The following is a 24246-nucleotide window of genomic DNA, read 5'->3' as shown; positions in this document are numbered from 1 at the left end:
ATTCAATTTTAGGTATGGAAGTTTTTAAAACTGGGGTTCAATGTGGGGTTGGTTCTAGAACTTTTAGTAAGAGTTGTTATAGTAACAGCTTTGTCCACTTTAAGGGTGGACATCTCAGAAAGATGAGGTTGAATATTGGAAGTCAGGTTATTAGGGCTAGACTACTGAATATGATGAATTTAGTGAACAAATGAAGGCTTTGTTTAATATGGTTATTGAGAGGGGATATCTTTAGAAGGAAGTTAGGGAGATTTTGGGCTATGTTAAGATTAAAAGAGTTGATGTTTATGGTCTTTTGTTGTACCCTGAAGAAGTTGTTAACACTGAGAAGGTAGTATTTAGAGGTAGTAGGAAGAAGGTTGAGGTGAGTGTAATTAGCAAGAGGGTACAGCATTCAGGAAATTATTAGGAACAATTGGAGATTTTACAGGTTAGCCATTTAGTAGAAGAAATAATCGGAGCTAGTCTATGTTTCTTTTTTGAAAGGGGGCATACTTTTAAAAGTGTAATGGGAGTGTTTGGGGTAGTAATTGTTATATGAATGCATCTCATAAAAGAAAGGGGACATTTAAGGGTGGCTTTTTCAAGTGATATAAGTATATGTCTGACAATTCTTGGTTTTTACATCCTATCAGCAGTATTAAATATTGGGCATAGGGTAGGTTTTATATGTGGATCTATGAATGTTATTTATTTGGCTCAGTGTTTTACGTGTTTAGCATTTTATGTGGGAAAGACAGAAAGGCAGTTGAGGGAGAGGGGTGTCTGATCATTATTTGGCAAGAAAAATGAACAATATAATGCATCATATAGGAATTCTGATAAGCGTGTGGATTTTAACATTTTCCTATTATCTGTTGGATCAGATTAGTATAGAGAATAGGGGAGGTGATGTTGTGGCCTTGTTAGATATAAGAGAGGTGAATTGGCAAATAAGATTAGTTGCCAATCAGTATCCAGGTCTCAATGAGGTTATTAGTATTAAACTACTTTTAAAAGCAAGAAGATTGTGAGTTTGAATATTTATTAGCCATTCACTGCCTCTTCTTACTACTTGGTAGGTCTTGTGACTTTTTGATATATTTTGGTTATTTGAAATGTGTTATGTAAGTGTTGTTTTATTGTCATTGTGTGTCTGATGAAGTCTTGAGTGTTTTAAAAGGATGAAGGTGCTTACCAATTATGGATTATGCTGTTTGAATAAAAGCATCATTTTTAGTTCCATGTGTCATTTCTAGTATGGCTGAATGAGTATGTTTGATATATAACATATGCACCCCTGGATCTGTGGGTCCCAGGCAGCCACTCAACTCTCTTCCCTTATAATCTGCCACTCCATATTTGTGGATCTATATTAGTCAAAATTTTCTTTCATCGATGGCTTATGCATCGACCCCTAACCATCGAAACTAACTTCAACGCACATTGATATTTTTTACAGGGTAAGTAACCAATTGGCCACTACCCCAATGAAACACACATTGCACTAAATCAAATACACCCAAGTGGGAGGTTCCACCCCCCCCACACACACCCCTCAATGTTGGAGGCTGCACCACCCACACCCCCCTCCCCATCTATATATACTAACTCTGAGTTCGCACTACAGTGGGGAAAAGGGCAAAGTTGTGTTGGACAATTGGTTAGTTACCCTGTAAAAAATTTCGATATTCACTGAAGTTAGGTTTGATGGATAGGGGTCGATGAATAAGCTGTCGATGAAAGAAGATTTTGATGATCTAAATAGACCTGTATTTGTGTGTATGTGTGTGCATACATACATACATAACACTGTGGTGTTAAACATCCTCATGCCGAAGTATCAGTATATGTTAAAAAATGGCTGATACTAAATCAATAGGAAAATGAAAATTAATATTTTCCGTTTGCTATCAGTCAAATTTTCAAAATTCTTTACGGTACGTCCAGACATAATTTGTTTGAATAGAGGTACTGTTAGGGAAATTAATTTTATTAAGGTAATTTTTGGAAATGGGGTTAGAGGCAGTGGCAGGGTTAGGGTCACATGCATGATAAAGGTGGTTAACCTCCCTCATACCACTTTATTCATTTGTCCATTGAATTATATATACTTTGAAATTTAATGCCAGACCCTTTTTTGAGATAGACAGGTAACTCCTAAGTACAGTTTGAATGTCTTGTTGCATAACCAATGTTTTGGATAGCCCCAGCTCTACAAATGACATTACAAAAAATCCCTTTCCCTAACTGTACCACTACACAAGACACTCACACACTGCACATGCACAGCCACACAAGCAAAATGTTAAAACTGTACCTTACTTAGCAATTACTGCAAACATAACCCTGAAACACCCGTTTACACTCTTGTGTACCTTTTGAATTCCATGTAATTTGAAATTTAATGCCATTAATTTGCTACCCATTCTCTTATGCGGGATTGTGTCAGATGTCTTAACATGGTCAAGATAAGCAGCATGCACTGTCAACCCTTCGAGTACTACTGCTAACCTCTTCAAAGAATGCTACAAGATGAAAAGTAAAGATCTCCCCTTAAGAAAAAACATACTATTCTATTATCTAACAGAAATAGGTTCCCAGGGTCATTTTAGATAAGCTACATTTTGTTAGTTTTTGGCCAGAGAAAACTGGGGGAAGAATATTTCATATCAGAGGCACAAATGTAAAAAAAATGCTGTACTATACTCCCTGACCTCTAGTTCAGTTCTTGATTGGGATGCCTTCCCTCTGCAGTTTGCATGTCTCCCTCATGATCATTTGAGTACTTGAGAGGGTGTCCGGTTTTCTCCTGCATTTCAAAGACATGATGGCAGGTTGATTAGTGATGCTTTTTGTCAATGGATGTGCTTGTGAGTATAAATGTATGACTGTGTTTGTCCTGGGTGGACTGACGTGCCATGCAGGGTTGGTTCTTGCCTTCTATATGTTGCTCTTTCTTTCTGCATTGAAAACTGTGTGTTATATTCAATTTCTGATCATCATGTACTTGGTGATAATATTGTTGATGATCTGTTGTTCTGTTGCAACATGTGCTTGTGTGCATGTAGCATTGAGAAATTTGTTGCCAGAGCAGATGAAAGTTCAGACTATAACGGTGATGCACATATTAGCCATGGGTAGTGTTCAAATGCAGTACCATCAAGCCTGTGAACATTAAGCACATTTGCTGCAAGTCACATCTGTGTGAATCCTTTTTGAAAGTGCATGTAAGAGCCAACTTGTGTCTTTTCAGCAAAACTGGATCAGATGAACCCCATTTAGATAATTAGCACTTGCTGAAAGTCTTTATAGTTTTCTCTGAGGTTTTATGGCCTTCAAGTTGCTTGTACTGGTTAATGGAGTACAGGAGCAAAGTCTTCATGGGAGGTGTGGTTGAGAGCTTATTCCCATCTGAAAAAAATAGTGAGTGCTGGTATGCTATACCAGGTTCGTTTACACCCCCCCCCCCAAGATCTTGCCGAATGGCTCCTCTACCTTCACCCTATTGACCCTTCTTTCTGGTGAAACAGGAGCCAACTATTCCCAGGCTAAGCAAGAGCCATGTGGTCCATTCCTTCCTTCCCAGGAAAATCCAGTCATCCATTCCCTAGCAAGAGTCTGGCAGTAGGGAGTGGGCCATCTTGCTGGTCGGGGGGCAGCCTACCGTCTCATCATGGGAGAATCCTCTTCAACCTCATTAGCTCTTCCTAGCCCACACTTGCTACCTTCTGAGGGGAAGTATGGCTCTGCAAGCTAATTTCCTCTCGGATACTTGTGAGAATGCACTATAGTAGCATGAACTTGGCTGGGTGGACACGAAGTAATACTGTTAGGTGTCATAAGTGTGATGAGCCATAGCTGCCTTCCTCCCTTCCATGATGGGTGAGCTGGCAATTGCCATTCACTCCCATCTTCTTCAGCCAGCTGTTACAGCTACCTGAACTACTAGATGAGCTCATATCACCTGTGGCATAGGGCTTTATCCCTCTCCACTATGAATTTGACTTGCACCATATTCATCAGTATTTACTGAAATGAGATTCACTCAGAGAAACCATGATCACATACACCACTTGTCAGATCACCCATTATTGTTATAGTTTTTGTGCAGTTTTCTGCAACAGGCATAGAGTATTGAAGATCACACTCCTTTTCTCTTTTTGTATTTTCTATTAAGTATTTTGGGTATTATATTGTTTGATCTGAGGTCCTTCTGTCTTGCTTTTGGTACACCTAATCTTCTCTCATCAATGGACACAGTAATTATAACTGATGTCTGTTACTCTGATACATACTTTACAAAATACAATTACTTGCACTGTTAATGAAAGTTTTAATATACTATTAAACAACTTTGTGATTATCTAAATTGTCATATTTTTCAGCACTATGGGTTACTTGAGAAAAGGCTAACAGAGCTAGGAAGCTTCTTTGGAGCTCTGCCAGTTCACAATGGTAATTATGACACTACTTAATTTTATTAATATAAGTAATATTTAACATTTCTTCTGGAAAGAGTTTGAAGACCTATTTTATACCACTTACTCCATTTGCACTTATTAGCTCTTTCTCAAATGTGCTGCACTGTATTAAAAAAAAAAGAGAGGCAAAGACCATCATTTCCGAGAACTCAGAAATTCAAGATTTCCATGTTATAAAAGAACATGCTGTAGTCTTCTTAGCTGCATTGTGGTGAATCCACAAAATCACCTAGGATGAAGAACAGTTGTATGACCACGTTATGCAGCTGAGGTACGTCAAGAAATAAGGCAGTTTCTGCAATGCTGTGTAACTTTTCTCATAATTTCTTGATATTACTGATGCTGTTTTCTTATTTTTTCACAATTACACAGAGATGCCCTAGCTTATAAAAAGAAAAAGAGTTGAAAACTGTGTAAAAAGGTAAACTTAGTGGAAACCGTTGCAAGTGGTTTCCCCTTGGCACCGGAAATTCAAAAAGTATATAAATGGAACTTTGTCATGTTGTACAGTGTTTTGGTAAAAACAAAGGGGAATAACTAAATTCTGTTTTTAAGTAGTATATTTTTCTTATATTTTAATAATTATTAGCTGTTTATCACAGTTGCATTGTATTTAGCAATGTGCTGCAGAGTACAAAAGGTGGTGTGTAAGAACAAGAAGTGTGTGTAGAATATTACGAGGAAGTGTTTACCTGCATCAGCTGTGGTGCATGCAGCATTACCATTCAAAGTGGTTAGAACAAGCAGAGTAAGGCAGTGAGACTCTCTGGTATCCTGTACTCCTTATCTGTCATTGCTTTATACTGGTACCCAGTTGGCCAGTTTATTCTGTGGGTATGGTAGGCAGGCATTCCTTAGCTATTTGAGAGCCCTATAAGCCCATTCGTTCCTGCTGGGAAATCCCACTTGCCCCAGTATTCCCTGGCAAAAGTTGGGTGTTGGGGAGTGGACTAGCTTTGCTGGTATGTGGGGTTGGCTTACCCTCTCTCCTTCCCCCTTGACAGCTCATCCAAACTCTGCCATTGTGTTTCCCTCGTGCCAAATTTCTCATGGCTGCAGGTGTGAATGCATCATAATGGCATGGCTTAACAGGCTCAAACTCCACTTGGTAACACCTAATGCTCTCTCTAGGTGTCACCCTTTGTTAAACCAGAGCCACCCCCCCCCAAGGAGGGATAAGCTAACAGCAGCCACTCACTCCAGTTTTCCCTGTCCAGTTTCATTAGGTGTTCATGACTATTCAAACTTTAGTCACCTGCAGCATTGTCAGGACAGTATCTCTATGCCTCGGAGCTGGCTCATCATTGTGTTTCTGTATCTTATTTACTTTTTTGGTAACTGGGTAAACTCAGTAGATCTTACTTTGAGGGTCTATGTGCAGTAGTGGACCCCATTTATATATTTTTGATACCCACTTCTGCAGCTCTTCTAAAGAAATCTGGAGTCTTGTCAGGGGCACACCATTTTTGCCCAATGAACATTTTTTGTGTGTGTTAATGATGTTTTTCTTTCAGGTCCTCGCCCTCACAGTATCCATCAGGCCTCTCCCTCAGGCACCCAACTAGCCCTTTAATTTCTTTCAGAAGTAAGAACCAGCTCCTCATTCATTCTTCTAGGAGATGGGAGTTTTGTGCCAGGACTGATGTTATCATCCGCTGGGAGGATATTTTTTATATGCTGCTAGGTCCTGGATCACCATGGTGGATTTGTGAGGTTTGCAGTTTTTGCAGTCAGCAAGTGCATGTGCAGTACTGCACATGACAACTTCCTGCTAAGTTGGGCATCACCTGCAACGCAGACCTCCCCATGTCCTTTGCTGCAGATGTCATTAATGCAGAAAGCCACTTCTATTTCCCTCCTACCAGGATGAGCAGGCTGGCTTCAACTTCTCATTCCCACGTGTCCTGCCAGGTCTCCCTAGCCCATGTGCAGTATCATTGCTGAAGGGTTAAGTACAGTATGTGCACCTCTTTGCTCTCCAGACAGCATACCTGGTGGTTTCCTTTACTGAATTGTGGAAAACCTGAGAACACCCTGTCAATCCTGTTAAACAAAATGCTAACATATGGACACATCCCTGATCTGTCATGACAGGTGATTCTGATGTGCATCACACAGCTGTACGGTTTGGGCCTCAGTTTGCTATTTGTGCACATCACTTGTAGAGGGCAGGATTGTGGGTCAGCACTGGCTGGTTAAACATTTCCTCAAGGAGTTGCTGTGCAAGTGGATTCCCCACAGAAGAACCATCACATTTGTGGGACCTAAACGGTGATAGACAGGATTGCTCCTGCACTGTGGGCCTTGTGGCACATTTACATTGAAGTGTTTTCTTTCCTGGTGGCTATTACATCTGCTTGGCACCATTTGAGGCTTCAAATCTTTGCATGTAATGAATCATATGTAAAAGTTCACATAGATATTTTCTCATTTAAGGTAACCCCCCCCCCACTTCCTGCAAAAGGTGGGTTTGGAGGACCAGTCCATCAAGCATGACATTTTTTATTGATTTATTTTTTTATGATGGCAGAAGCCGGGGGAGAGGAACAGAGCTTTGTGCTTCCTGGGCATGTACCAGTTACTCATTTATTACCTGAGGCAAGTGCTTAAGTTTAGGAAAGCAGGCCATCTGTTTGAATGCTGTGCTCCATGGAGAGAAGAGCTTGCATTTGCCAGGCAGACACTTTCCAAAGATAGTAAAAACTGTATCATCATTTGCCATTGGCCAGCCTTCTGTCCAATGGCTAATGCTAAATCCAAATCCCACTTCACTGAGTAGTTGCCTACAATGCCTGTAAAAAAAAATAAATAAATAACAGTTGTAAGGAATGCGGAACAAAACACAGAACCAAAAAAAGAGCACTATGTCCTGAAAATGACAAACAGGAAGCACAAATGAATAGCAAAAACCACTACCACTCTCCGAGTCCATATATAACATTTAATATTTTGACCAAAAAGAGAACAATCCTCTTTAAAAATAACCAACTCAATTTCCAATACAATACATAGTCAGATTAGGGCTCTGTAAAAAAAGCCTATCCCTTTGCATAATACTTGGAGGAACAATATAGTTTCCAAAGCTGGGACAGTTAGTATCCAGTCTTGAAATATGGACAGCCCTTGGTGGGAGGAAGATAGCTAGACCATTCATTTGTTGGCATTAGGGCTTTCCCCATCACAGAGGCATATGGGTTTTGACTGCAGACACAGGCACAAACTCCTCCATGGTTGCATGGATGATGGGCTTCTCCATTTGGTGTTTGTATGTCATTAAGTACAGAAGGGTGCAAGTCATTAGAGGGATTGAGAATGCATGACTAATGGTAGGGCATTGATATGTCAGCAGGCACAAGGTGCAAAAGTACTCTGAAAAAAGTACACCCCAGGATTTTGCATTTACTGAAGGCAACTAAGGTCAATGTCCCTGAGCTTGAGGTAAAAACGTATTACAGTTTTCCATTTGGGAAAATACTGAAGTATGATTAACTGTTTCAAATCACAGTTTCAGATGTTTGATCCTGAATATACTGTTTACCTGAAAATTCAAAGACTTTTATCGCAGCCGCCATCTGGTCCACAAGTGTCAGTGTTATCCAGTAGTAGTCCAAGAACTTGGACCCCCAAAACAAACTTCAACATGTTATCCTATAATAATTAAGCTTGATAATAGATAAGGAGAATGTGAAGGCATAATAGTCTGCGCAAGCATATTTTTTATTTAAGTGGCTGTAGTGCAAGTAATTTGTGAATCATCAGATCAAGGGTGACATCCGTGTAGTTCTCAAGAATGGCAAAATCCAAAATACCTACATTGTTGAATAATGGAGCGAAATACCTGAATGTCATTGGCATAATGGTTATGTCATATGCTTTTTCTTAGAGTGACATTTCTTCACAGGATGGACAGAATGAGATGTCTTAGATGAAGTGCACACACAGTGAACAACAACAGAGCCAAAATTGAGCCCTATGAAGTCCCCTAATTCACTGGATAGCTTAAAGATGAATTTAAACCTCCTACAGAATACTGAGTGTACCCTGAGACTGCTCAGGGACTGTGAAATTAATTCACCATGAGTCCACAGACATTCAATAATGTTCCCATTTTCAGCGGTGTCAAGCAGCTTGAGGTATCAAGCACAACCAGCATGGGATGGAACTGTTGATCCTTTGCAACTAGCAGGTCATTTACCAGCTGAGAACGGGTTGTATCAATTGCTTTGTCTAGCTCCAAACCCAAACTGACAAGAATTCGAAAGGCCACAACAAGTAAGAACTAAATGTAAACCACTTTCTTAATATTCTTACCTAATAAAGGAAGATCAGACATTGGGCAGTAAACTTCCTGACAGCATGGTTCTAAGATAGGGTCTTGAGGATAGCATTAAAGTCTCTTCAGGAGTAGTTGGAAAATTCCCTTTCTTCAAAGAAGAATACATGATCTAAAAGTAATTGGTCTTAGAGATACCAGGCGAGATGTAACCTGGTAGGTCTGTTATCCAACCTAGGTGGATGCTGAGTTCTTGGTCTCTTATAGCTGATATCTGAAAAGGCTAACCAATAAATGCCTATTTTTACATTCCAGAATGGTAGAAACCCTCCCTACCAATAGCAGCTGAGCTGCACAGGTCAGTCAGTAGGTAGAAGATGTTCTTTATGGGTGACTGTTGCAGTTATAACTTATAAGGTTTTTTGACACAGGCTGACTCGAATATCCCTCTTGATTTTTCAGAACTGTGAGCCAGGCTGATGCCCTTCCTCTGATGTTTCCGTGCACCTGGTGTATAGACATTGTGCACCCATGCAAACTTCAGTTCTTTTTTGTCATGTAAGTGTTGCCGTTTAATGTTGGTCCAGGCCTATGACTTAAGACCTCTGTTAGAGATCCCTCATTTTTCTTGTTTTCAAATATGTTGTGATCGTATTTTTGTGCTGACATCTAGGAGTGAACATCATGCACAAAACTGTTGGGTAGTTCCATTGTGATAAAAGGAAAAAACTGTGCCTAATTCCCTAGAATGACTTGCACGTCTACTGCATCTTTTCTCTTGATGCAAACCACTACATGATTGAATGCACTGTTTCAAGGGTTTCATCGAAAGACCAGTAAGGTAAGGCAGGATATCCTTCAGGCATACCAGTACAGACAGCAGCTTGCTGTATTACTGAAGTCTCCTGTCATGTTTGAGGATTTGCAATCAGGTGGGTGGTGTTGGTTTCCAACAAAAAAAAAAAAGGAAAAGCATTCCATAGGGGGAGAGAAGGGACACCCTGGGAATTCCAAGTTCAGCAAGTACCTTGAGGTTTGAGAGCTCCAGCTGCATGGAGGAAGTTGATCAGCTCCTGGCCCTGTTGCTTGCACTAGCTGAAGTCTCTGATGTAATGTCTTGGGAAGGCTGTCACACCTGTAACCCATAGTAAATCCCACTAAACTGAAAAACAGGCCTTGTGCTCCTCCATAGAGGCTGGGTCCCATGTGTCTGCCACTGAATGGCACTTGATTATCAAACAAGGGGAGTGCAGAAAAGAACTGAATATGGCATGGGTGCACAATGTCTGCACAGCATGTGCATGGAAGACATCTTTGCCTTAAATTTAGAATCTGGGGATGTCCCCCTTGCAGGATTCTAAAGTATCTGGTAGCCAACCACCCTCTTAAAACCAAAAAAGCCTGTCCACACGGTACCCCTTTTACCAAAACAAGATTTTCTTTAGTTTCTCTTCTCCCTGCATCCAGACTTAAAGCAGTAACCTGTGTCGGGAATCCCTTTCGTAGCGAAAAGACGTCTCTCTAGTGAGAAACTTTTTCTCCTCCGAATCGGATGTGGAATAGGAGCTGTGCTGTAGGTCACAGCTTTCCTCTTGCCTGGGGTTTCACGCATATAGTGAGGACACACTGGCTTCTGACTGTCTGGCATAGTACATGTCATTTGAAAGCATTTTCTCACTCATTAAGAAGCACTTCAAGTGGCAGTCTCATGAAACCTCAGAATTCCAAATGAGGTACTGGGAACTTCTGGGTCTGTGGCCATTCCAGGAAGCCCTCTTGCTTGTTTTCTGGTCAGCTTCCTTAAAGATAAAGTCCTAATCTTCCTCTCCCAAGAGGCCTGACAAATTTTTAAGGTTCAGGAACTTCACATTTTTTGTATAAGAACCCTACAGCAAATCGAGAGCCAGTTTTCTCAGAAATTGAGAAGGGAAGTAAACTGGATCTGGAGAAGAATGCTCTTTGTACCCTATTTAAGGCTAGATGATTGATAGCACAGATCACTATGAGTTATAGGTGACCCTAAGTCTATCAGTATCATCCTTGCTGCTTTCCAGTAAGAACCATTCTCATACAGGCATCTTGTCACAGTTCAAGATATTTCCTAGTTCTGATTCCTATAATGGGCCTATTTAGTACTTGGTGATCTAACTTGGTAGAGTTTCAGGCTGAAATGAGATAAATAGTGCTCAGAGTAAGACACAGTTTCTAACATACTAGTTTGCTGTAAAATGGATGGCAGAGAAGCTTCCTTAGCATAACCAGAACCTTCCATATATTGAAGTACATCTAAGGCAAACTGAGGTGACTCTTCACTGATGTAAGATTTAAAATCTTACAAGATACAGCTAATTTGTGTGGCATGGTAATGAATATGATGATCCACTGTGGCAACCCCTAATGGGAGCAGCCGAAAGAAGAAGAAAATGGTAATGCATATATGAAAATGTCAGTAAAATGTATTGTGCTAAATATTTTTCACTATTTTGCAATGCATAACTACTGTATCTAAAGTATAACTCTGTAAAAATGTGTTTGCCTTGACCACGCTTCCTCTTATTGTGTAACATTGTGTGCTGAATCCTCTCTACTGTATTCTTTCTCTTCAGTAATGTAATGCTCTTGTTATCTATTTTGACCTAATTTGATACAATTGCAATTTCATTGTGGAGCTTCTCTCCTCCGGCCTCCGCTGAAAGTGAGCTTTATGCTTAGTTGTACTATTCCATTCCTCAAAAAGAGATAAATAAATAAGTAGAATAAAAACCTTTATATATCTAAGATGGTATTAAATGGAAATCAGCAGTTTTTTTTTGTTTTGTTTCACATACATATTCAGAAGAGTTTTGAGACCCAATGCCCATCTGAGACACTTCAATCCTGATCTGAAAGAGCTTGCTGTCTCATTGCTGATATTAACCCTCCATGCTCACTGCATAACAAAAAGAAATAGTGAAACAGATGCTGATAAATGAGATCCAAATTCTTGGCCAGTCAGATTGCTACGATAAACACTTTGCTGACAGGTCAGAAATATTGCTAGGCTTTTATAAAGATGTTATGTTAATCATCAGTGCCCAGAGGGATTGATAAAAAAGCAGTGTCCAAAGGGATTGATAAAAAAAGCAGTGCCCAGAGGGGTTAATAAAAAGCAGATGTATGTCATCTGTCTCCCAGTGATGTAAAGTCATCTCCTTGGGTGTTATGTAGAGGCAGGGGAGTTCCTGATTCTGGCATGAATTTCACTTTAGGGAATTGGTGGATATCACCATCAGGATTCACCTGCACCAAACTGGCATGTAAACAAAAGACCCCTTCCACTGTTCTCCCAACTTGATGATTCCTGATTATCCCAACTCCTGCCAGTAATGAAAGAGTAGAGGGTAAGCCAGGAATATGGATTGCAGTAAGGAAGTCCATATCTTAGGGGGTTCCTTGCTTTTTATTGAGCCTTTACCTGACAAAATGTGAATCTTTAAATTAGTTTCATTGCCAGTAGTTGAAATAGGACTATTTAAAAGAACAAGACTGCAGAACAATGGAGTAAGACGATTTCTCCTAGCATCCAGGTTGCTTGACTTAAATATATTTAGAGGTGCAGTGGGACTGGGTACAAGATCTGCCTCCTGCAAAAGTTCTGCTTTTGCATTTTTTGTTATAGTCAACAATGTGCATGTCAACTGTTTTATTTCTGGCAGAAGCTGTGAATAGCTTCATTGTTTAGCCACAAATCCTATGTTAGCTGTATTCTCTTGATGCTCAAAATGAAAAAAAAAAATGTAATTTGAAATACTGGGCTGCTAGGAGTAAAATAAATAATGCTTTAAAGTTAAAAATTTTAATTGTGCTGAAAAGTGCTGATGGATATTTGGTATATCACTAAAACAAATTAGGTGTACAATATTAACAGATCCTGACAGAATGAAGGTAAATACGAAATAAAAATAAAAACTATTACCTGTGGATACAATGATTCTTTCATGTTAAAAGACATAATCCTTTATTTAGTTATCAATTTTATGATGAATTTAAGCAGGTCTACCTGACAAATTAGTTATTTGATAACAGAAACAGCAAAATATTTGGGAGATGTTAAAAATGCTTAATAAGTAATACTAACTTAAGAACCAGTGGCATAATATCTTGAGTTATCTAGCAGGCAGTTCAAAACACTAGCAGTAAAAAAGTGTCAAGAGTACTTGCAAGATAAATGGCTATGGATTTGTAATGTATGGGAGAGTTTAAAATCTCCAGAAATTCATAGCTTTCCTCCAGTTTGATAGTGAAATAAGAGAATCAGTAGGATGCAGTCAGCATCTAAAATAGTCCAGTAGTCTACTTAGTTTAAATTCACAAACCATAATTGACAAGAGAGTCTTCCTGTCAACTGAAGCCTTAACTAGGGTGGGAAGAATGGGAAGGCTGCCATGGGAAAGGATGTTAGGTGGCATAATTGGTAGTTGCCTATAGTGCAAGACTGGAATATCAGCTTTTTTAATTACTTTGGCCCACAGGTTGAGGGAAGATCTTTTTTAATAAAAGCAAAAAAAAAAAAAATAAAATAATTTTCCAAATTGACCTAGCTATGATTTATGACAACTTTAGCATTATATGAAAGGGCCAGAATACTTTTTGAAAAGCCTTCCTAATACAAATTGCTTTTCATTTAACTTTAAACCAGATCTTTATAGCAAACGTGTTCCGGTGACATTTTTTACAATGAAAAACAAAGCAAGGCTGCCAGAAAATTGAAATGCCTCTAGTTTCATAAGCATACATCAGGGTGGTTTATAAATAGTGACACAACATTAATCCAAGTTTGGTACAAAAGGTATAACAGTCTCCTGTACAGTAACTTGGTTGTAGTCAAAAGAAGTGGCTAATGGATAATATTACAGATCGACAAGAAGTTTAAGTGCATCATCATCCTTATGAATCAAGCCAGAATCTTCAGGTATAGCCATGTTGTTTTCATCATTTGGCAGAAGTACAGCTCCTTGATTTTGTCTGGAAAATCTACCTTGCAGAAGCAAAAGCTGAACTCATTTGGATCAGGTCTTTACAGTAGTTATGTTTCGTTGTGGCAAAAAGACATCGCAGAGCTAGCAGATAAAATAGCACATTACTTTCAAGACTACTGTACGAGAACCCTCAGCAATGAAAACCACTAAGTAGAAGTAATACAAGTCCATTCTTAACCTCATCAGATTTTTCCAGCCAGTAGCCTGCAAGTGGTGCACTTGTAATGTAAAAAAAAATGCATTGACCCATACTTTAAGGTATTTAAGGTAGCTAAAGCTAATATCATCAAACATGACAGTATAGTAAAATCATTTAAAAGTTAGGGGAGTACAAAATCAAGTGTCCATTCCCAAACAGTGATATCACTATCACCATTTTCCTATGACAGTTGGCAAGTAATTTATTAAAAAAAAATTAAAAGTAAAAAATATATATATCATCTAAAAGTGGATGTAGACATTAGGCCTCTGATAAAATCTAAATGAAAACCTTTTAATTTCAAGAATAAGCTCATTTGACCTACACAGGGGTCTCTATCAGACTAAATGCAATTAAAACCACTCTGTCTTGTGTAACCAAGTTAAAATTACATAAGTGATGAGATAAACATACTGTGAACTATTACTTATTTTCACCTATCAGGTAACATCTTGCATTTGTTAATCTTTTTATTTTTTTAAATTCATTTGTAGCTGACAACCTTATTTAAACCAGGAAACACAGTTGGATTAAATTTGATCTCTAGTTCATCCTCCCTATTTCCATTAAAATGTTCAAGTACAAACTCAGCCATGTAAAAAAAATAAACTTATTACAATTTTTTAAGTTAGTGGTATGCTTAGACAGGGCATTAACTAAACTTTTAATCTTGATAGCATGGTTAATGCCCTAAGATGCATTTCTTGAATTTTGTATTTATTTTTCTTATGTAGAATGCTTTATATGTCAAACATGAGGCCACATCAACAGCAAAACTAAGAATCACAAGGAAAATAGCCTAGAGAACTGTATGTTTTATTAGTGGAAGTACAGAAAAGTTATGGCAGTCTGCAACATACCTACTCATACAACAAGAGGAACGCCTATTAATTCTTTTTCTTACTTTTGTGTCTGCCGTTGTTAGGCTTGTGTTCATTTTCCAACAACTTCTCAATATTTCTGTCCAAATTCTGGGGTATCTCCTATTATTCCAACATATTCTTGGCTTCCGCAAAGAATGTTTCAGTTGTTAACTAAGAAATTATTTATAGCATTACTGTCAAGTGAGTACGTTAAGGATATGAAACTATTCCAATCCATACTGGTCTGTTGTCTGTTCTTTACTGCCCCTATACCTGATACAGTAGCTTTTCTAATAATATTGTGTAGATAACAACCAACAAAAAAACTTCTTATGTAAACTACTTAGCAAATTTTCAGTCTTATCTTTGTTGCTTAACCATTTGATCCAAACAGTTTGACTGTTGACCAATTTTTCCTTATGATAGCAAGGTTGAATGCTTCTGTAGTGCAGCAAAATATATGTTTTTGTCATTGTTCTTGTACACTTCATCATAAAAAAAATCATTATTATTTTCTGAGTATGTAAAATGCAAAAAGATGCACTGGCATTGACTTCTTGTGGAAATTTATACAATGCCTTATTACCTTAACAAATTAACAAAAAAATAGAAAGATGTCATCAATAAAACAGTTATTAAAAAAAGATGTCATCAGTAAAACAGTTGTAAGCTCTGTGATTGTTCTGACCCAGAATATTATTGAGAGTGTTATTTTCTGAAAATGACATCAGCAAATTGGCATAGTTTGAGACTATCCTAACCCCATGGCCACTCCAGTTCTTCTATTGAAAATATTTACCATAAAACCAAAAGAAGTCGTTGATCAAGATGAAATCCTTACAATTAGATAAAAACTTGACCTGTCTTACAGTATGATGTACATACATAAGCATGTAAGTCACCTATTCTGTGCCAGTGTCGTATGGAATTACCATATTTAAAAGACCTACCATACACAGTCACACACAAATAGCAAGCATTAACTAACACATTTTTGATTTTCTCTGAAAAATTAAACCTGTCTCTGACAAAAGAGGGCATAGTTTTAACCACTTCAAATTTTGATACTGGCTCCAGTTTAGAAGTCTGTGCCCATACTGTCAGTCTGAAAGAAAAATTATTTGTGTATTGTAGGAATATCAGTTTTCCAGTGAGTGTATCATCAACTATGAAAAACTCATACATAGTGTTGGAAGTTACTCCATTCATCCAAGTTGTCGTGCAGCCAACTAGTATTACTTTTTTAATTTTTTTATATATCACCAAGTGATACCTCCTTATAAAATTGACTTTTTAACATGGCATTAATATTGAATACATAATTAACAGTGTCCACCACCACCATAGATTCCTCATATCCACTTTTCATGATTCAAATAGTTCTGTCATGAGTCAATTCTTGTAAGATTTGTCTTATATTATATTAATAAAGAATTGTGGATGTGCCTGTCTGCCAACTACCTTTGTAGGCCTTTGCTTAGTGAAATAGATTGATTAGAATGAAGAGTTTTCTTGTACTGCTCAATGCATTTCCAGTGTTATGAAAGTCCATAAGGTTAACCACAGTCACACAAGTCTCTCACTACAGAGTTGTAAATGTAGCTGTGGTTATTCGGTTGTTTAAGGTATAGTAAATGTTGATGGTTGTATAGTGACGAAAGTAATAGATGGATGATCAGATGAGGACTAGAAGCCATTTGTTTTTGCTGTGGATAAACAGCTGCCCAAAGTGACTAACAAAAACATAGGCGTTCTATCTTCATTTACTAGAGAGTTGACAAGAGACATCCTGCAATGTGATGGTCTAATGTGTTCACTGTCAGATATGTGGCACAAATATATGTTAATCAGGTCAGCTTCAAAACATTGTGAAGTAAAACGTCTTTGACAGATGATCCACAAAAATGTGTAGCAGACAGTAGAGTGAACAGTTTTGTTCCAGCATTTATTTACTGACTAAATTGCCATATTTTGAAACTAATAAAAATACAAATTTTTGTTAGGACTGTGGCAGTCTGCGTCTGATACTTCACATGACCTTCTTGCTCGTCTTGCAGTCGTACACATGGTGCATGAAGCCAGGTATGGAAAGTGCTTTGTAAAATTGTTTCTGTTAAAAAAAATACATGCTGCTACTAATACTGAGTTTGTTTATTAGATACACTGGTAATCCATGTTCAGACCATACATCTAGGTTAAAAGTACTAGAACTGGGTATAGATGCAGAACAGTCAGAGTGATTTCAGAATGTTATTTCTGATAGAACTTCCTCTGCTGCTCATTGTTAAGATAGACTTCTCAGTTGTTATGGAGACGTATGCTCCATCTTGCAATATGTAGTGAGACCTGTGCATGGCTGAGTCAGTAAGCAGAGATAATTGGCACTAGTTTAATGAGATGGAAGCAGCTGGTCTGTACTTACCACATAGCCAGGAAGTGACATGCTGAAAGTTCCACTGCTAGAATGTGTTCTATTGTACTTGCTGATTATCCTCTCCATTATCCTATGAGACTGCATTACATGCATCATGGCTACTACAATGAAGCTGAATAATTCAGAGACTGATAACAGCAGATTAGAGCAGCCCAAAAACAGAGCTAACTCTGGGCTTTGGGAGTGTGATCATACCTATCCCAGGAAAAAAAAGAAGCATATGCCTTTTGGTTTTAAGATATGCTTTTCCCATTTTCTGATTTGTTACACTGTTGTCTAATCCTAAGGAAACTTTAGAAGGTAGCTTTCTTTCAAATATGGTGTGGCTCAGAATCAAAGTATATTCCAGAGGAATAAAAATACATCTCTTTACTAAGAGGAAGGAATTTTAGCTGTTACTAAACAGGTATTGTTAGCAGGCAGTAAGATCTGGTAACAGCTGAATTTATAGTAGAATGATGTAATTTGCAACTTGTTCTCACTGGTACACAAAGGTACCTCTGAAATAAAGAAGTCCACAATGTCCTTTCCAATTGTTTTTCCCTCAGGTTTCTGGACAGGAGCTAGTTGCTTGGGGCAAGGTGATAAGACAGAGTGTAGAAGTTTGGGACGAGTACCTCCAGTAGTCAGCTTGACTCAATAAATTGTAATTTTCTTTGTCTGCAGTTTCTTTTTTCTCATTTTTCCTGCAGTGATTAACAGTTATACTTTTTCAGACACTAGTTAAAAAATGGAAAAATGAAGTTGTCACACATTAATGGCCTAAAAGTATCTGCATTGTCTGTAATATTTTTGGGTGGATAACAGTGTTCTACTAATCTGAATAATGAAAACTTTGTACTGGTAGTATGTATCTAAACAGCAGTAAATTCACTGTGCTAGGCCATATCATTAAGAACCTAAGGAAGCAATTACTCTTTTATGTAAAGTTATTTTAAAGAAATGAAGTGTCAGCATAATTAAAAAAATGTGCACAGTTGCCACCAAAGTTTTATTATCTGTTTGAGCCCTTCACATTGGTGTTGACAAGACCAGCTAGCACAGTGCAGCTTTGTTATGTCACAATTATGGATATATGTTCATAATATTTCAGAACACTAGATCTGATATTGTTAATCCTCGTTCATTCCTTACGTATGGGTATCAGTTCTGAGCTCTGAACCGAGCCGGCCATTTTCCAAGCTTGCGTCAGCTTCAAACTCTCGAGCTAAACTCTTAGCCACAATTCCCCTCTCCCTGTTACCTCAGATTTCGTTTGCCGCGGTGCCATCCGGTCATGTCAAGCTACTTCTCTTGAGCTAAGTACAGCCAATTGTTGTTTAATTGCTTTACAAATTACTTTTCTGTCAGAAAAGTTGATTTTTTTATTGTCTCTTGCCCTATCACATCTAGCGTTCATAATTTCCTCAGGTTTTTTCTGTCCTTTACTTACACTTTTTACCGCAAGGTAATTTCTCCTTACCATCGTTGGTAATCCCTTTCCTTTTCTTTTTCATACCTTCGGGTAATCTCTTGTACCATTGTTGGTACTTTTCTATTTGTTAATATGGCAGATAGAAAGGGTAGTCTGGGGTTTAAGCGGTGTTCTGATTGTGGACACAAACTGCCTACTTCTGATGCACACTCTTTATGTGATTATTGTTTGGGAGCTTCCCATTTATCTGTTGAACCACCTTGTACTATATGTGAAAACTTTTCTAACAGAACTTTGTTAGAAAGGAAAAATAAGCTGATTCTGAAAAGACTTCCAAAATCTCCCTTTTCAGAGGCTATTTCTGGGTCAGAGGTCTCAACCCCTCCTAAAGCCCATAAGAAAATGGATGTTTCTACGAAGGCTAAATCCTTGCCTTCGTCCCCGGCTGGGGACTCTCACCAACCAAAATCTAAAAAGGCTAAAATTTCATCTCTGGAGCTCTCTCAGTCGCCTCAGTGCTTTTGGTGCCCAGACCTTCAGCACCAAGGCCTTTAGCTCCATTAGTGATTTTGGCTCCGTCCTCTCCTGCAGCCTTTTATATATCAGCACCGAGGGGCTCCTCAGTTCAGACCTTTACCACTGTATCGGCACCGACCATTCAGTCGGCGCAGACCTTGACCATGTCGGCTCCGAGACCTTCATCGGAACCGAGGCCTTTATTACTGACTCCAGTTTTGTTGGTTCCAGTTTCGTCGGCACCGACAACCACTTTGGCACGGATCCCTGTGTCGGTGCAGACAATGCCATCGGCACCGATAACGACTTTGATGCAGAATACAGTAGTTCAGTCTTTCTCTGCACCATTGACCTCGGTGCGATCAGATGAGATAGGCACAGATTCTGCCTCTTTTGTGGACAGGCCTGTTTCTCCCTCAGTCTCTGTGAGGTCCACTAGAAGCCTTTTTGAACATGATGTGTTGCGTCTTGTGGACCAGGCATTCTTGACCAGAGGTATTCCACCCTCCAGGAACTATCCTTCCTTGGGAGGTGATCACCCATCTCCAAAGACACCTTCTTATTCTCCTCCTTCATTGCCTTTGAAGTCCATGGATATAGTACAGTCTTCCCCTTCTGCGGTTCCCTTTACGGATCTCACTAAGGAACCGCAGTTGCCTTCGTGGCAGGAAAGTTTTGCTACGATCCAGGATGTCAGCTGTGATAGCATAGCTTGCTGCTCCACAGCCATCCAGGGACTCCAAGTCGGCAGGCTGAGCCACTTAGGGGAGGAGTGCCCCCTTTGACATACACTCCTGTCCGGGTGGACCAGCCTTCCAACTGATGGAGAAGGCTTTCGCTGTTGCTGGCGATACCGGACTGTCTATACCTCCGCCCTCCTCTGGTACACAGTCAACATTCACAAGTCAAGACTGGTACCATCCCAAGAGAATAACTTTTGGAGTCTTGGGATCTACCACCCACCAAATGTGCCTTTCTCACAGAAGAAAACAAAACCAACTACCCGGATTACTTCAAAAAAAACCAAGACAAACTCAGCTGACTGCTGCAAGGAAAATCTCCTGCAGGCTGCTTGTACATGGCTTTTCTTCTTTCTGATTCCTCAAGCCAGGAAGTGAAAAACCCAATGGTACCCTAAGGAGTTTATGGACTCAGCACAGTCACAGCTTAGAAACGTTGATACCATCCCATACCTCAAAAGGAATTTCTGTGGTGGGCTCAAGTCAAGCAGGTTTGCCTTCAGCAAAACTTCCAGCAAACCAATACACCCAACCAAACCACCAACAACGACAGATGGATGGGGGACAGGATGAGGGAGAGGGAAGAAGAGGGAAAGGGGCTATGGTCTCAAGAGCTATAACATAAAAGCAAAAGGAAATGCAAAAGTAGGTGATAAGGAAGGCCTGGCCTTCAAGTTATTTCTACATCAAGGCCACCTCGGACATCTACATTTATGGTGTACAAAACTGGTTTCACAAGTTGCACCTAGCGGACACTGGGTACAAAGGCTTCGGGACATATTCCCTCAGGAATCCCCTTTTCCGTTGTCTTCCCCAGCTTCTCCCGCTGAGGAGGTCCACCGGAAAAGTTTGTGTAAGAGGAAGCACATGGACTCCACAGAGGAGTCTCTCACTGAGGACACAGATTTCGATGAGGGGGAAGGATCCCCTCGGTCACCATCTGAAGTATCCTTTGGCGATATCCTTGAAATTTTGAAACAGAGAGGTGACTGGCAGCCCTCTAATCCGACCCCTGAGGAATCTGTGTTCCTGCAGGCTTTTCACGCCCAGCCCCCTACCTCCTGGGTTACTCCACCTACCGATGAACTTGTCAAGTTCATTGTGCAGTGTGCTTGGAAGGCCCCTGATACTGTTGAAGCTATTCCCTGGAGGCCAGATAAGATCTTGTCCCCTCCTGCTTCAGATTCCCATTGGTCCAAAGGTCTTCCTGTAGATGCTTTGGTGGTGGCGGCTGCAGCAAAAAAGGATCTGGCAGAAGAAGAAAGCCAGACTGTCCATCCGCCTAACAGAGAGTCCCGGGCCCTGGACAGAATAGAATAGGGAAGCACACTTTTGCTTCAGCGGCCTTTGCTGTCAGGTCCCTGAATTATATGGCACATTTTACCAGGCTTCAATGGGATCTGGTTTCTGAGTTCTCTGAAACCTTGACTGGTGCAATGTTTGATGAGGTACGTGACAAAGTGGCCTCTCAGCTGGCCACCATTGAGTCTATATCTACCTCCTCTATGTGATTGATATCTCATGCATCAGAAGGAGCAGCTAGAGCGGCGGGTTCAGCTGCGGTCTTGAGACAACATGCCTGGATGCGCTTGTGCAACTTCGCGGATCCTTTTAAGTCTTCCTTTCTTAATGCCCCCATTGAGCCCTCCTCGTTGTTTGGGCCCAAAGTCAAAAGCACACTGGCCAGATGTGAACAAGACGGTAAGACCCTTTCTGCCGTAGGTGTCCGTTATTCTTCCCCTCAATGTGCTTTCTCCCGAAACCAAAAGAGTGGGAAGATATAGTTCAAGAAATCTCAGGGTCCGTTCCGTGACACACAGGCCGAGTTCTCCCCCAGAGGCAGAGGGGAAAACTCACAGGGAAGACGCTCCTTTCGGGGCAGAGGGGGACCGCGTAACCAGGGTTCCAGGGATTCTTTCCCTGGTCAATCCTACCAGCGCTCCTGAAGAGCGGCCCAACTCCTTTCCTCTGGAGGTGGTTGGGGAACGTTTCTCCTTGTACCCTTCTGCTAGGCTAACCATCACCACCGATTCTTGGGTACAAAGGATCATAACCAGGGGTTATCATATCCCCTTCGATCTTTGTCCTGTCCCTTCAAAAAATCTTCCCGATGTTCCACCCAGTCAAAGGGAAGAAGCAGCACTAGAGATAGAAAAGCTGCTAAGAAAAAGAGTCATCCAAATAGTCCCTCCAGACCAGATAGGATCCAGAATCTACTCAAGACTATTTTTGGTGCCAAAGAAAACTGGGGACTGGAGACCAATTTTGGATCTCAGTGTATTGAACAAGTTTGTGAGAGTACAAAAATTCCGGATGGTCACTATACAGTCTGTCCTCCCGCTTTTGGAAAAAGACAATTGGATGTGCTCTATAGATCTTCAAGATGCGTACTACCACATAAAGGTAGACAGGCCATCAAGAAGATTTCTGCGCTTCCGTGCGGGAGCCAGTCACTACCAGTTCAGAGTACTGCCCTTAGAACTCTTTACAGCCCCCAGAGTGCTCACAAAGTGCTGGCAGTTGTCACAGCTCTCTTGCGACTTCAAGGATTCCAGGTGTTTCCGTACCTAGATGACTGGCTCATTTCTGCCCCCACCAGACATCTACTGGAAAAAGCCCTGGCATACTCTCTCCTCTCTGCTCAAAGGCTAGGCATAACCATAAACTGGCAGAAATGCAATCTCACCCCATCTCAGTCGACAGAATTCATAGGGGTTATCTTGGACACAAAAAACTGCAGAGCTGCTATTCCAGAGCACAGAATTTTAAGGATAAAGCAATAACTAATTCCAATCCTGTCAAAGGAAAAATCCATGGCTCACTTGGTTCTACAGCTGTTGGGTTCCATGGCAACCTCCATCACCATTGTTCCCCTGGCCAGGTTTCACATGAGGCTTTTACAATGGCTACTGCTCACCCAATGGTATCCTTTTCAGCAACCTCTTTCAGTCATGGTTCGAGTAACCCACAGGTGCAAACAGGATTTAAATTGGTGGATGACACACAATCTCTCACAATGGTCTCGCCCCTTCTCCCCCCAGCAGCCCAAGACCACGGACGCCTCCTTTAGGGGGTGGGGGGGCTATGTCAGGGACAGACACTCCAAGGTACTTGGTCCCAACATGAGGCCCATCTGCATATAAATGTTCTAGAGCTGAGGGCGGTGCTTCTGGCGTTGCAAGCATTCCATCCCCTGCTGCCGTCTGGGACAATTGCGATTCAATCAGACAACATGGCAGTGGTCTGTTACATCAACAAGCAAGGTGGAACCAAATCTTACCCCCTTTGTCGAGAGGCCATGAGGATATGGCAATGGGCGATGGCTACCAACCGTTTTCTTCTAACAACGCACATTCTCTGGAGTTCGAACGTGATAGCAGATAGACTCAGCAGGTGCATTCTGCAACCTCACGAGTGGTCCCTGAATCCCTTGATAGCGGGGGAGATCTTCCACCACTGGGGCCATCCTTGCTGCGACCTCTTTGTATCCCCGGCTAACTACAAATGCAGCAACTACTTCACCCTGATTCCCCCTCCGGGGCAGTCACCCAGGGGTGCTCTAGTCCACGATTGGCCCTCGGGTCTTCTCTATGCATTTCCGCCCTTTCCTGTCATTCCCCAGTTTCTGAAGAAAGCCCGGCGGTTGAAGAGCAAGGTAATCCTCATAGCACCATATTGGCCACGACAGATTTGGTTCTGATTCCTTTGGCCTCACCTACTAGATCGACCATGGATCCTCCATCCAATCCCGGAGTTGATCTCACACCCACAGAGCCTGAATTCATCCCAACCTGAACAGCCTGAAGCTAATGGCTTGGCTACTCCAATTCCCTTGATTGCCAGGCAGAATGATCTTTCTTTACCAATACGTGATATTCGCATTGCTTTTCATAAGTCCTCCACTAGAATTACTTATCTGAGCAAGTGGAAAAGATTTACCTGTTGGCTGAAAGATAAACAAGTAGACCCCTTTTCAGCACCAGTGTTGATAATACTAGACTATCTGGCCGACCTGTTTCAATCGTGTCTATCAGCTTCTACCATTAGAGTTCATTTGGCTGCAATTTCTAATTTTCATGAGGGTGTCTAAGATTCCTCTCTTATGTCCCATAAGTTGTGCAAGACCTTCATAAAAGGTGTGAATTATCTGAAGCCACCTTTTAGAGAACCTATTCAACCATGGGATTTATCATTAGTTCTACAAGCTCTGACAATGGTACCTTTTGAACCAGCCTGTTCTTGCAACCTCAAGTATTTGTCATGGAAAACCTTGTTTTTGGTCGCTATTACTTCTGCCAGACATATTTCTGAACTTCAAGCTTTATG

General features: G+C 40.5%; 1 protein-coding gene across 2 annotated transcripts in view; it reads left to right on the top strand.

Annotated features, from left to right (window-relative positions):
• Positions 1 to 24246, top strand: part of LOC122807704 (uncharacterized protein HI_0077-like) — a 731990-nt gene that overhangs the window by 472957 nt on the left and 234787 nt on the right. For both annotated transcript variants that reach the window (XM_044078675.1, XM_044078674.1), the window contains exons 8-9: positions 4368 to 4437; positions 16820 to 16898. In XM_044078675.1, coding sequence (XP_043934610.1) covers positions 4368 to 4437; positions 16820 to 16898 — 149 coding nt within the window. The remainder of the gene's footprint in view (positions 1 to 4367; positions 4438 to 16819; positions 16899 to 24246) is intronic.

Source organism: Protopterus annectens, chromosome 7.part1 (assembly GCF_019279795.1).
Source record: "Protopterus annectens isolate FY-2018-M chromosome 7.part1, PAN1.0, whole genome shotgun sequence".
NCBI classification, from domain to species: domain Eukaryota; kingdom Metazoa; phylum Chordata; order Ceratodontiformes; family Protopteridae; genus Protopterus; species Protopterus annectens.
The sequence above is the reverse complement of the archived record's forward strand: the minus strand, read 5'-3'. Positions and strand labels throughout refer to the sequence as shown.